This window comes from Nycticebus coucang, chromosome 16, assembly GCF_027406575.1.
Source record: "Nycticebus coucang isolate mNycCou1 chromosome 16, mNycCou1.pri, whole genome shotgun sequence".
Lineage (NCBI taxonomy): Eukaryota > Metazoa > Chordata > Mammalia > Primates > Lorisidae > Nycticebus > Nycticebus coucang.
In genome coordinates, this window is record NC_069795.1 from 6,126,279 (window position 1) to 6,140,110 (window position 13,832).

At 50.0% G+C, this 13,832-nt stretch overlaps 1 protein-coding gene across 3 annotated transcripts in view; it reads right to left on the bottom strand.

Moving 5' to 3' along the window:
- IGSF5 (immunoglobulin superfamily member 5) overlaps window positions 1-11,311 on the bottom strand; it is a 43,799-nt gene extending 32,488 nt beyond the window's left edge. The window contains exons 1-4 of one of the 3 annotated variants that reach the window (XM_053565165.1): window positions 10,790-10,910; window positions 9,668-9,728; window positions 7,898-7,976; window positions 254-571 (exon numbers count right to left, since the gene is read on the bottom strand). In XM_053565165.1, coding sequence (XP_053421140.1) covers window positions 254-571; window positions 7,898-7,955 — 376 coding nt within the window. In that variant the 5' untranslated portion in view covers window positions 7,956-7,976; window positions 9,668-9,728; window positions 10,790-10,910. Of the gene's footprint in view, window positions 1-253; window positions 572-7,897; window positions 7,977-9,667; window positions 9,729-10,789 lie in introns of all 3 variants that reach the window. The other 2 variants (XM_053565166.1, XM_053565164.1) reach the window with 2 other exon arrangements.
- Between the last annotated feature and the right edge of the window lie 2,521 nt (window positions 11,312-13,832).

Below are 13,832 nucleotides of genomic sequence, written 5' to 3' on the forward strand. Positions count from 1 at the left end.
ATTGCCATCTGAAGGCTAGACTATGTATGAAAGAAGAGAGGAAGAAAAGAGAAGGGAGGGAAGGAGGAAAGAGATGGTACGTAAACAGACCACAAGGCTTTCATCAGTTCAGAATACTAGGAAGTGCAGCACCAACTGAAGGTCGACCATGTGCCATTGTACATGGTGGGGACTTCAGAAGGTCCCTCCCCGCCCCTAACATCTGACCTGATGGCCCCCAGGTGCTCCACTGTGGATCCACCTGCATACACACCTTGGACGGAAAGAAAAGCAGCTTCATCCCGGTCACTGTTCTGGAGGCTGCATTTGACCTGCCCTGAGTCGTTGAGCTGTACATTGTGGATCACCATCTCAGAGACAAAGTTTCCATCCACGTTGTAAGTCTCAGAGGTGAAGCGGTTGTCGGTGATAATGGACTCCGTGGATGTCACACTGAGCACCACGGTGCCATTCAGAGCCCACATGATGAGCTTCCAGCCCTGGGAGACAGTGCAGTTGAAGCGAGCCTCTGAGCCCTGCAGGACTGTTACATTCTTGGGACCTTCTAGGATTTGATAACTGGATCCTGAAGCTGGAAGAAAAGCAGTGTTTCCAGTTGGTGAATGAATCCATCTATGTGAACCAACTGTGGAATTCAACCCTTCTGTATTCATCAGTGGTGACACCTGGGGTGTCCACCTCGTGGCTTAGACTCCAGGTGTCTTACTGTTCCTCCCACCAGGTATCCAGGGAGATCAGGAGTTTCTGGCACACACACAAAGCCACTTCCAGGCCCTCCTTTCCACTCCCCTGAATCCATGGTTGTACCAAGTTGAACAGTGTTCCCCAAAGGCTCATGTCCACGGATCCTCAGAATGTGACCTTTGAAAATATGGTCTTTGCACATGCAATGAGCTAAGGATCTTAAGATGAAATTAGCCCAGGTTTAGGATGGACCCCAAACCCAATCACAGGTGTCCCCATAAGAGAAAGGCAGAGGCAGATGTGAGTCCCAGAAGCACACAGACAAGACCAACACAGGAAGGTGGAAGCAGAGATTGGAGCAATGTGTCCAAAAGCCAAGACTGTCTGCAACGCCTGACTTAAGGAAGCCACATAGAAAAGATTCTCCCTCAGAGCCTCCATAAGGAACCAACTCAGTCGACTAGCACCATCCCAGGACTAGAAGTCAGTGGTGGAGCGTGGACCCAAACTCAGACCTTCTAGCTCTGAATTTCATGCTCTTTCCCCTGAGCTGTCATTCATTCAGAGTTTTTAGCAAGAAGACCTCCTGACAGATCACACTTGGCTTCTGCTAAACCACATCTGCCACATCAATAAGATTGTCCCATTGGTGAGACTGCCCCACTAATAAGACTGCCCATCAATCAGACTGCCCCACCAGTAAGACTGCCCATCAATAAGACTGCCCACCAGTAAGACTGCCTCATCAGTAAGACTGCCCCACCAGTAAGACTGCCCATCAATCAGACTGCCCCACCAGTAAGACTGCCCATCAATAAGACTGCCCACCAGTAAGACTGCCCATCAATAAGACTGCCCATCAATAAGACTGCCCACCAGTAAGTCTGTCCCACCAATAAGACTGCCCACCAGTAAGACTGCCTCATCAGTAAGACTGCCCCACCAGTAAGACTGCCCATCAATCAGACTGCCCCACCAGTAAGACTGCCCATCAATAAGACTGCTGCACCAGTAAGACTGCCCACCAGTAAGACTGCCCCACCAATAAGCCTGCCTTGTCAGTGAGACTGCCCCATCAATGAGACTGCCCCACCAATAAGCCTGCCTTGTCAGTGAGACTGCCCCATCAATGAGACTGCCTTGTCAGTGAGACTGCCCCATCAATGAGACTGCCTTGTCAGTGAGGCTGCCCCACCAGTAAGACTGCCCACCAGTAAGACTGCCCCACCAATAAGCCTGCCTTGTCAGTGAGACTGCCCCATCAATGAGACTGCCCCACCAATAAGCCTGCCTTGTCAGTGAGACTGCCCCATCAATGAGACTGCCTTGTCAGTGAGACTGCCCCATCAACGAGACTGCCTTGTCAGTGAGGCTGCCCCACCAGTAAGACTGCCCACCAGTAAGACTGCCCCACCAATAAGCCTGCCTTGTCAGTGAGACTGCCCCATCAATGAGACTGCCCCACCAATAAGCCTGCCTTGTCAGTGAGACTGCCCCATCAATGAGACTGCCCCACCAATAAGCCTGCCTTGTCAGTGAGACTGCCCCATCAATGAGACTGCCCTGCCAGTAAGACTGCCCACCAGTAAGACTGCCCACCAGTAAGACTGCCCCACCAATAAGCCTGCCTTGTCAGTGAGACTGCCCCATCAATGAGACTGCCTTGTCAGTGAGACTGCCCCATCAATGAGACTGCCTTGTCAGTGAGGCTGCCCCACCAGTAAGACTGCCCACCAGTAAGACTGCCCCACCAATAAGCCTGCCTTGTCAGTTTGACTGCCCCATCAATGAGACTGCCCCACCAATAAGCCTGCCTTATCAGTGAGACTGCCCCATCAATGAGACTGCCCCACCAATAAGCCTGCCTTGTCAGTGAGACTGCCCCATCAATGAGACTGCCCCACCAATAAGCCTGCCTTGTCAGTGAGACTGCCCCATCAATGAGACTGCCCCACCAATAAGCCTGCCTTGTCAGTGAGACTGCCCCATCAATGAGACTGCCCCACCAATAAGCCTGCCTTGTCAGTGAGACTGCCCCATCAATGAGACTGCCCTACCAGTAAGACTGCCCACCAGTAAGACTGCCCCATCAATGAGACTGCCCCACATTCCTTACTCATGATGCAGGTGGCTAGCCAGGGAGCCCGCCATATACACTGGTTGTCCCAAACAAATGTTGTGCCCCCTTCTGTTCTGATCTTGCAAGACCGAGTGGCAAGGCTAGCTCTAAACCAGCCCTAAGGTTTTCTGGGGAGGAACTGCACTAAGGTAACACACTAACACTGCAGGGACGCACCTGCCTCCCATGGGGAGTACAGGCAGAAGGAAGAGAGGGAGCCATGGCACAGAACAGCCCCCACCGCAGCAGACGAAGGCAGGGAGCTGGCCACGCCAAGGAGGGGCCTTCGCTTGGAAGAGATAGAAGTGAGGAAGGCTGAAACTCACTAAGGCTGACCCAGAGTCCAGCAGAGATCTCTTGCTCTCTGTGCTGTCCCGGAGCAGGACAGGAAGAGAGACAACGACTGACTCCAAAACATGGCTCAGATCAGGTCTTTGCCCAACCCCTAGGGTAGGTCTCTGTGCTCCAAGATTCTTTTGATCATTTATTTAAAAAAAAAAAAGTCTGAGGAAGAACAACTCCTCAGGGAAGCAGCAGCAACCAGGCTAGCCTGGCCCTTGCTGTGAGCCCTGAATTGCATGGTTAAGAAGGAGGAGGCTGGGCATGGCAGCTCACGCCTGTGATCCTAGCCCTCTAGGAAGCCAAGGCGGAAGGACTGCTTGAGGCCAAGGGTTTGGGATCAATGTGAGCAAGAGCAAGACACCATCTCTACAAAAAATAGAAAAACTAGCTGGTCATGGTGGCAGGCACCTGTAGTCCCAGCTACCCAGGAGGCTGAGGCAGGAGGATCACTTGAGCACAGGAGTTTGAGGCTGCTGTGAGCTAAGATGATGCTGCTGCACTCCAGCTTGGGTGACAGAGCAAGACCTTGTTTCAAAAAGAAAAGAAAGAAAGAGAAAAAGGAGAAGGAAGAGAAGAAGAACAAAGAAATCTTTATGTATACCCTAAAGAAAGAAGGACGAGCCGCTCCCCACTCCACCCTGAGCTAACCCGGCTCCTCCACCTTTGGCTAGGGTCACGGTGGTCACAAGGTCACCCACAGGACAGCACCGGGAGTGCAGGGTGGGTGTGCCCCAGGCCCTCTGAGGACCTCCACCCGGGCCAAGCCAACAGAATGAGCAAGGTCTGGAACCCCAGCTCCTTCCACTGCTTGTGTGACATGATGAGATTTCACCCCCAAGCTCAGTCGGGACACACCCCACAGACTGCATGTGACACCAGGGAATTATCAGAGACAGCAAGCTCCAACTCTACTCTGCCCCTGGGGAGGTGGGAAAAGGGACAAAGGAAGGAAACGCCTTGAGTTTGATTTGACCTTTTGATAAACAGGCACCCGTACTAAGCACCACAGCCCCTGACAGCTGTTACTGGCAGTCTTGGCCTGGCTGGCCTGGCTAGGCCTCAAGCTTCAGAAGCTGTATTTCTGGTAAGGTGAGTCCCAACCCCCCTTCCTCCCTGGCTGTGTCTTATCGATGGTGGTGTGTGACCCAGCCCTCCACGCAGAACAAATACACAAAACCAGTCAATAAGACCTTTATCCACAGTGGCCTGCCTCGCCTCAAAACCTTCCATCTGCTTTGCTCCCTTTTCTTTGTAGAGAAAGAGGCAGATAGGGCAGGACAGTGGGAGAGCTTAGTGTCTCCTTGCCCCGGAGCCTCCCTGTCCAGTACCCAGTCCCAGCCTCTGCTTTCCCGCGAGTCCCCTGTAGGAGGTCATCCACTTGGAAGAGTCTCATTCAGGCCCATTCTCCCCAGCTCCCAAACCCAGGCCTCTAGCCCTAGCTTCCTGCTTTCTCTCCTGCCCCACCAGGCACCTCGAGTAAACACCCAGCTGCCAACCCAGACTGAAAAGACGCCCTTGCTCCTGCCTCACCTCTCCGAACCCACACCACCACGTGGAGGCACAGCTGCCGGCCCTGCGGCTCCTGCCTGTGCGCCCTACGTTGTATGTAAGTGTCAGTCTTCCGCCACGGCCCGCTCAGCTCCCTAGCATCCAGGCCACGCGCGTCCACCTGCCTCTGCTTCTCCACGGCCCTCCTATGGGTCTTCCCTGGCCTTCTCTCTACCCCTCCTTGGAAATCCATAATGAATGGGAATGCTGGGCTGGAGATGTAGACTGAGAGTCAGAAAGGTGAAGGGAAATAAAGGGAGGGCAGAGAGGAGAATGGCTTTGGTGACGCAGCTTCAGAAGGAAACAATGGGAGTCAGGACACATGAGACATGGGGACCCACAGAGGAACACGGAGGGGAGATCCAGAGCCAGCCTGAGCCCTGAGCTGCCCGTCAGGTCCACTGATGGTGGCAGGAGCCAGCACCCTACTGTGTCACACACACACCCCCCCCATAGCCAAACCTGTCAGAGGGAGCTTCTCAAAACACAAAGCTAAGTAAGGGCCCCCTCCCCCACTTCCACCTCCACACTTTGAAAGATTAACGTGATTTAGTATAAAAATTTGATAATCCTTCACAATATCATATTTTAAGCTCCAACTTAGCCCCACACCAACTTTCTCCCTAGCTTCCATTTGTCCCAAACTCCACCCTTCAGTCACTGAACTATCTTTAATTTATCACATTCAACAACTCCTTTTGGCCCCAGGACCTTTGCACATGCACTGACCAACCTGTAGCACTGGTCTCACTTGTACCTCAGCTGCTCGTGCCCTCACCTTCTCCCCAGGAAGCCTTCCAAGACCACCCTATCTGGCCTGGTATTCTAGAACAGACTCTCAAAGCAGCCAAGCAATTGTCACAGTGTGGCTTCCTATTTATGTTTGCTCGCAATGTAATGTTTGCTTTCCCTACTGGGCTCTAAGCTCTGTGTTCACAAGGACTTTGCCTGGTTTTACGCATTCCAGGTCCTACAACTAAGTGGTACATAAGAAGGGATCAGTGAACATTTCCTGAGTGGGTGAGTGAGTGAGGTCATTGAGTTCTTTATACCCCATTATTCAAGGTAGCGAGGGGAGGGCTGGGACGTGCCCTGTGGGTGCACACAGAAGTTGCTCTTGGCTTTTCAGAGCCAAGTCTGCAAAGGAAGGTGGCTCTACTCAGAGGACTTCCCAAAAGGAGTCATGGCAGGGATATGGAATTCATTACAAATTTGGGGAAGACTCCCATCTCCCTGGGACCTCCAGAATGAGTCCTTAATCCTCTCCTCTCCTGGAACAGCCATTCCCAGGACTCAACCCAGATCCTCCCGACCCTTAAAACAGTAGTTAAGATTCAGCTCCTGGGCCTGCCAAACAACAAGGACAACTACAACCAAAAAAAAAATAGCCAGGTGTGGCAGGTGCCTGTCCCAGCTACTTGAGAGGCTAAGGCAAGAGAATCACTTAAGCCCAGGAGTTGGAGGTTGCTGTGAGCTGTGATGCCATGGCACTCTACCCAGGGCGACAGCTTGAGGCTCTGTCTCAAAAAAAAAAAAAAAAAAAAAAAGACTTAGCTCCTCCCGGGATAAAAGTCTCAGGAACACTAGACCCAGAGTTCACCAGCTGCCCACCAAAATTCTGGAAGAGGTTTTTATAACCATGGCTGAAATCGGCTGGTAAGGTGCCATAGCCTAAGACAGACACTGAGGTGGTTTGTCAACCCCAGTCAGGCCTCACCTCTGCACAAGCAGGGCCTTATTTTCCTCTCCAGTCTGCAATTGTCTAACAAACACCCCTGAACATTTTGTGCTGCTTTAACACAAGGCTTCCAAACTCTTCTGCCCACAAACACAACTCAACACCACAGCCTGGTGCTCATGCCATAATGTATAAATATGTTCCAGCCAGGATTCCACAAAACAGTTCTTTCTGAGTGCAGACACTCTGCTATTTCCTATTCTATTTCATTACATTTTATTTTTTCTAATGCTATGCAGACCAGAGCTATAGCCATCCAAAAGATAGCACACATGTGTGTTAAGAACAAAACAAGCAAAACTGCTCGTGCAGTCAGAAGTCAGGATGATGGTGCCTCTGGAAGAGGGAGGGAAGAAACTGGAAGGAGCTGCTTATTCAATGTTTGCAAGTCAACACTGGTCTGTGAATGTGCTCAGTCCCGACAATCCACAGAGTTACACCTTGATGACAGGAGCCCTCTCTGTGTATTACCCTTTGACACAGCGCCTTCAAACCGCCGCAGCAAAGCATGCAAGGTGGGATTATAATCTAGCTGAGAAAACAGGACTAACACCCCTGAAGCTTGGAATCTAGATGAGACCCACATATTAAATTGGAGCTAATTGGTCAACACTCATGTGCACATCTGGAATTAAACTCAACAGAGCAGGCGGCAGGGACTGCAGGGAGGGGTCAAGTCACTCTATTTAACGGGTCTAATGCACACTCTCTGGGTGATGAGCATCCTTATAATTTTGACTCAAATGTACAAAGGCAATTCATGTAACCAAATATTTGTACTTCTATAATATTCTGAATTAAAAAAAAAAAAAAAGCTGGTTGTACAAACTCCAGTCATGCCAAGGACCTCCAGCCTGCACGCCGCATCTTCCACAAGGTAGAGTTTGAGCAGGAGACCCAGGCCTCGCACACCCAGGAGCCCATTCCAGCTGGCCCCTGGGAGAGCTCTGGGGTGGTGAGCAAGGGGAGGCAGCAGAGGAAGCAGGCCCCCATCCTTTCCACACACAGAACCTGGATTCCTACCCTGGGAATGGCGAGGCTCTGGCAGGCTTCAGGGAGGAGCTGATGCCTGAGGCGAGTCTTTCTTGAAGTCACAGCAGTAGAACTTGGACCCGAACTCAGACCTTCCTGCTCTGAGTCTCATGTTCTTTCCCCTCTGATAGAATTTGAAGAGGTGAGAACACAGACAGGACAGGGGACCTTTCAAAGGTACAAGACCATCTGGGAAGGAAGGAACCTGCGGCTGACACCTGGCTGACTCCCAAGACAGTGACAGCCCTTGTGAAGACAGCGGGGATTCAGTGCGCCTAGAGTCCAGATGCTGAGGGAAGAAATGGAAGAGGTCGCTGTGGGAAGGGGGTGCAGTGGAAATGGCTAAGGAGCACCCTCTGGCAGCTGTGTGCCCCAGCAGCCCCTCTGGGGCTGAAACCCAGATGAACAGTCCACCGAGCTCAGGGGCCCCCTACCTGCCAGCCCAGCCAGGACTCCCAGCGTGGTCAGGAAGGCTCTCCAGCTGCCCTGCATCTCCGCATGGTCTTCCTCACCCTGGGAAAAGAAAGCAAGCAGGTAACAGCCCACACCGAGGAGTGTCTGCCACGCAGGGCTCTCCCGTACCCTACCAGCTCATGAGTGCTGTAGCCTCACCCAGAAACATGTCAGCAAAGCACGTTCTTGGGCCCACCTTGGACCTACTAAGTCAGAGACTGGGTGGTGGGGGTGGGCCCAGCAATCTGTATTTAAACGAGCCTCCTGGGAGAGTCTGTGCATGCATGCCCAAGTTAAAGAATCACTGGTTAATGATTTGGCGCCCTGGTAACCGACATTTAATGGGGGTTGGGGGTATACAGATTACGGTATAGCTATGACCGAAGTGCAGAGCGTGGGCTCACTTTTTTCAGTCACATATCACTGAGAAAACCATCCTGCTCACTTCTGAACTCACAGTCTCCAAAGGAAAGACAGGCAACAAAATGAACAAACTATATAGCCTATTAGAAGGGGGCAGTGGGTGTGCAGAGAAACAGAATGGGGGCGGGGGGGCTATCATCTTACACAGGGTGGCAGGAAACAGGCTCCCAAAACACTGCACAAGGGACCTGGCGAGGTGAGGCCAGAGCCACCTCACCAGACATCTGTGGGAACAGTTTTCCCCACAGAGGAAACCACGGGTGCAAAGGCCCTGGGGTAGGACGGTGCCAGGCAGGTTGAGGGACCACAGAGAGGGCTCCATGGCAGAGTGAGGGGGTGGAAGGGGGTGAAGGCAGAGTCAGGGAGGTCAAGGCAGACCAAGCAAGGCCTAGCCTGTGAGGATTCTGCCCTGTACATCTTGTGGTCCTTCCTTCCGACCCATTTTCCTCTGATAAGCCACCCACTCATCCTCCAGACCTGCATTTTTGCTTTGGGCCTTTTCCTTCTCCCCTGGGGCAGGCCTACCCAAGGCACTGACCATTACTGCTTTGTCCCACTGGAACATTTAAGCTAAATCATCTCTCTGCGACAGACTAGGACCTGTCCACAAAAACAGCACTGCTCAGCCTCAAGAAAGGGTCTCCTTATTTCAAACACTCCTCCACACCCCCGATGTGTGGATCCAGTGACCTGGCTGATGGTCACTTTAGCTTTGGGTGTCCATGCAGATTCCACAGCCCAGCAAGGGGGATCTACCTGTTTCTCTGAAATAAGAGGTATCATGTCCCATCGGAGACCCCAGAGTGAGGTTTTATAATGTGTTGATAAACATACACCCGGGGCTCTGATCTCCCTTCTTCTCTGGCAGGCCCTGGAAGGCAGAGCTCACAGCCAATCCAGGAGCAGAAACACAAGAACTGAAACCCAGATGGGAAACAACTGGTCGCCTAGTAAACCAGAGTGTCAGCGAGGAGGATAACAGGCGCTGAGGCCCACAGCCCACAACTGACGTTAAGCGTTGCTAAGTATTCGAGAAGGAACACAGGGTTTCCACTCCTTGTTTCTCTGATGTCTTTGGAAAGCAAAAGCAAGCCTGTGCACTAAGCTATACTCATGTCGTAACTTAAGGTTTGACATCTCTGTGCTGTGGTACCATCCCACCAGGGAACCCGGCACCTTGCAATAGTCTGAAATAGACTCAGTGAACCCCTATAATACGTCCCCGTAATAGCAAGTTATACAGCAGCTGCACACAACCCAGATGAAGTCCCACCCTTCCAACATTGACCCAAGATCCAGAATTATTAAGTGCCAAATAAATCATTTACCAATTTGCAAGGTTCAATTGACACAACTTGGCAAGTACATTGTTCCACCAGCCACCTGCAACTCAAGGCAGAGAAAGGAGGAAAAATTAAGCTATCTAGTTATAAAAGTTGACACATTTTACCAAAAGCAATTACACACAACGTAGACCCAGGGTTATGGAAACTCCAGCAATAGATTAAGGCTCATTATAAAATAGTTCTGGTCACTGATGAGCAGGTTGAGTCAGACGCAGACAGAGAACAGATTGCTTAACTCCAGCCTCCATCCTCACACACATTTCCTCATTTCACCGCTGGGTGAGAGGACAGCCCCACAGAACCCCCAGGGCAAGTGGCATGAGAACACTGGACAGCCCGGTAACTGAGTTGTGAGGCTACCGGGACATGGGTTTAGGAGGAGACGGCCTTTGAGGGATGTGTGCAGTTGGGACATTATCACAAAACTGATTTCAAGATTAACTGAAACCAGATAAATTTCTGTAATTAAATGAGGGCATATGCCAGACATGGTTTGTTAGTATCTCTATGGGGCAGTGTAGGCAGGACCTGAGATTAAACTTCTTCACTTCATTACAGAAGACTGGAGTTACCTACTTTTAACTGAAAATCTACAGTCTTCTTAAAAAGTTCAATCTCATTAAATGGCATTAAATATGTGGGATCTAACCCCACAGCTCTGTGCCCCTACACTCAGTGCCTACCTTCTCAGAACTTCCAGAAACTTTAGAGGATTCCACATTCCGTAAGTCCTTCTATCACAGGAAAATGGCATTTAAGAGTCTGTCCGGTGGACAGCATAAGTCCTGCGTCACAATAATTTTCCAGCATTTGACTCCCGACTCCCCAAATTCCAGCTAAGTGTCAGCTTTCAGCCCGTTGGAGAGGACAGCTCACAGTGAAAGTGACTAACTGATGAGAAACCATCTCAAAATCCTGAACTCCCCGGGAAGCCCACTCTTTTAATTTTTAATTCTCTGGAAGTTGCGAAACAAAAGTCATGAGTGTGACTGCCCAGCCCTTTTGCAGGGACCAGCTGCCAGTCTACACGGGGCTCTGGGGCCCTTCAGGAAACCCACCAGGCAGATGCCAGCGCAGGAGGGCCACACTGCCAAACTGTCCTACCTCAGATGGGTAAATCTCCTCTTCGGCAAAGGTGTCTGTGTCCTAAAGCCCTCTTGGCTGTCGTCCGCTCTCCACAAACATGGGGACAAGTTCTGTGGGGTCACCAGGGATCCTGACCCTCCTCAAGCAGGAACTGGGGGTTCCTCACAGAATGGCTCTATCAGGTCACAGGCTCTGCCAGGCACACAGGCACGGGCCCCACATTCCAGGAAGGTGTGAGCGCGTCAGAGGGCAGACTTCCTTGTTAATCATCAGCCAGCCCCACACAGCAGCCGGACACAGGAAGTTCAGGCCCAGGCTGGGTGCACAAGGGCCTCCGGCCAGCCCATCTTCCCTGCTGGGTCTCCACAGCCTCTTCTCCTGGCTGCCTCTCTCAAGTCCTCCAGAGTCCAGACCCCACTCAGTCCCACCCTGGCCTTGCCGTTGGCTCCCACCAGCTGGAGGTTTCCTGCCCAGGAAAGCTGCCTTCAAAGGCCTGGGGGCTGGAGAAACCGGTTCCTTCTCCCGGCCAGCCACCTGCATAGCCACAAGAACAAGACCTTTTAAGAAAGGAAAAATGTCCTGAGGGTGAAGTTATCTGGAACACGACAGCCCTTCCCAGTGAAGCAGTTTCCTGTGGACACTGGCCTGTGAGGGAGGGGGATTCCAGACTCTTCTCCTTTGCTCCTCAGAGGAGGATGCGGGGACCTGGCTTTGCAGAGCCCTGTGACTATTTCTGGAAAAAACTGTCTCCCCACATCCTGTTAATTAGCACTGTATTCAACTGTCTGCTTTTTTAACAGTTCTTTTTGAATATCTGGCTTGTCACCCCACCCTGTTGCATATTAATCTTGTCAGGGGACTCAAAGTCAAGGGCGCCTGCACATAACAGGCACAACAGAAGATGTAGCTCACATGAATATAAAGACACATTTGCATCCACTAGAATACAGAGTAAAAAAAATATTTATTTATTTATTTATTTTTATTGTTAAATCATAGCTGTGTACATTAGTGCAATCGCCTGTACCCATTCTAAGATGCACCATAGATGTGGCCCCACCCATCACCCTCCCTTCACCAAAACCTCCCCCCTCCCTTCCCCTTCCTTGGCCCTTTCCCCATAGTCTTGTGATTTAGTTGGGTTATAGTCTTCACGTGAAAGCTATAATTTAGCTTCATAGTAGGGCTGAGTACATTGGATACTTTTTCTTCCATTCCTGAGATACTTTGCTACGAACAATATGTAAAAGTCTGAAAATAATAAAGTAAGACCCAGAAGCAATAAATGGAAGCACAGGGAAAGAATCTTGTTCCTTCAGTTGAAGCAGATCAGAATACACTACCCAAAATATGCCACTTTGGCACAAAGATTATTTAAAATTTCAAACAATCAAGATTCAACAGAAGCAGGGGGGGAAAAAAGGCCTTCTCAGAACTTCTCTTATGTGATTAAAAGCAGAAACCTCTGGGAAATAAAGCTCCATCAATTCCTCCTCAGGACAGATCTGCTCCCAGGAAGGAGGATAAGAATAGACCACCTGTCTCTTCCCCAGAGGAGCATGGCAGCCTGGAAGACAGAAAGGCCACTCACACGATAGGCAAACAACATTACCACCAAATCTCTTATTTCCCACTTGTTATGCTAAAAACCCATTTGTCCTTCCTAAAGAAACCTGTGTGTTCCTCTGTTAGGAGACTCCGCCCTCTTTCCTTCCCCTACCAATGTAGAAACACAAGCCCTGCATAGGCCACTCACTCGCTTCCTTGGCTCCCATGTGCACCTGACATAAGCCCTTTTCTCTTCTTAATTGTGTACCAATTTAGTACACAGACCACGGGCACTGAACTTCAGAAGATAGAGGAAAATTATTTCTTTCTTCTCCTACACAGTAACTGGGCATTTTTGTCTCACTTGTATCCCTTTTAGCCATCCAAAGCCACTTTGTCTGGATGACTTCAGCTGTACTTCACAGTTTAGTGAACCCTAAAAAAACTTATTTCTCCTAACCTCACTGGCTATTTTCCCTTTCTTCTGGTGGAACTCTGATAAACCACAACCACTCCATTAAAAAAAAAAAAAAAAGAAAGAAAGAAATACACAGAGCTGGATGGTGGAGCTCAGATCATTCACCTGAGCTCTCCTAGTATGACTGGGGAAAAGAACCTAGCCATACCTGGGGCCGGAACTTACTCGGAGTCAAAGCTCAAGGAGTACAGTGAGGAGGTAGGGAGCTGGACACAGTATGTGATCTGGAGCAGTGGAAATCTGACTCATTAGGCGAGTAATCATGACCCCCAGGAAAACTTTCTGGAGTTTTTGGTTTGGGGGGAAGCTGCATGTGGATTGAAAAGCTTGGTAGAGCAGGTAGACTCTAATAGTATACAGCAACCAGATTTGAATGCCAGTTGAGCGGATTTGCCATAGGTTTGGTGGCTGGCAAAGCAGCCACACTGAGAAGGTATCAGCTGCCATTGCACAGAGATCATGAGGTCTTTGCAGGGGCCTAAAGCATGGCCGTCTTAATTCCACCTGCTGGGATCAGAACTCCACTCCTGGGTCAGGCTGAGGTATTCCCACATCCCACGGGAATTGGTGCCAGGGGGTACTGTGAGACCCGCCCCCGAAGGATTTTACAGAGCTTTAAGATCCCAAACCACCAGGGTCTGAATGCTCAAGGAAACAATCAGGCCATCACCACCCAGGGCAACTAAGTTAGGAATAAGAATGAACAGAGGTTGCTGGCTGTGCTCTCCTTCTCCTAAAAAAACCACAGCACCACCTGGTATCCTGGCAACATAATGCAACATATATATTCCTTTTAAAGTTGATCCCTTCCACTAAATATATTTATATACTTTTTAATATATATTTTTATTTTTATTTTTATTTTTTTCCACTTTTTTATTCTTTTTTTTTTTTTTTCTCAGTTGCCCTGGTTGCTGCAGTTTTTGGCAATTTGAGTTTTTTTTTGTTTTGTTTTGTTCTGTTTTTGCTAATTTGTTTGGTTTGTTCTATTCTTTTTTTTTTTTTAATAAATATATTTTTTGCCTCTGTAGGTTT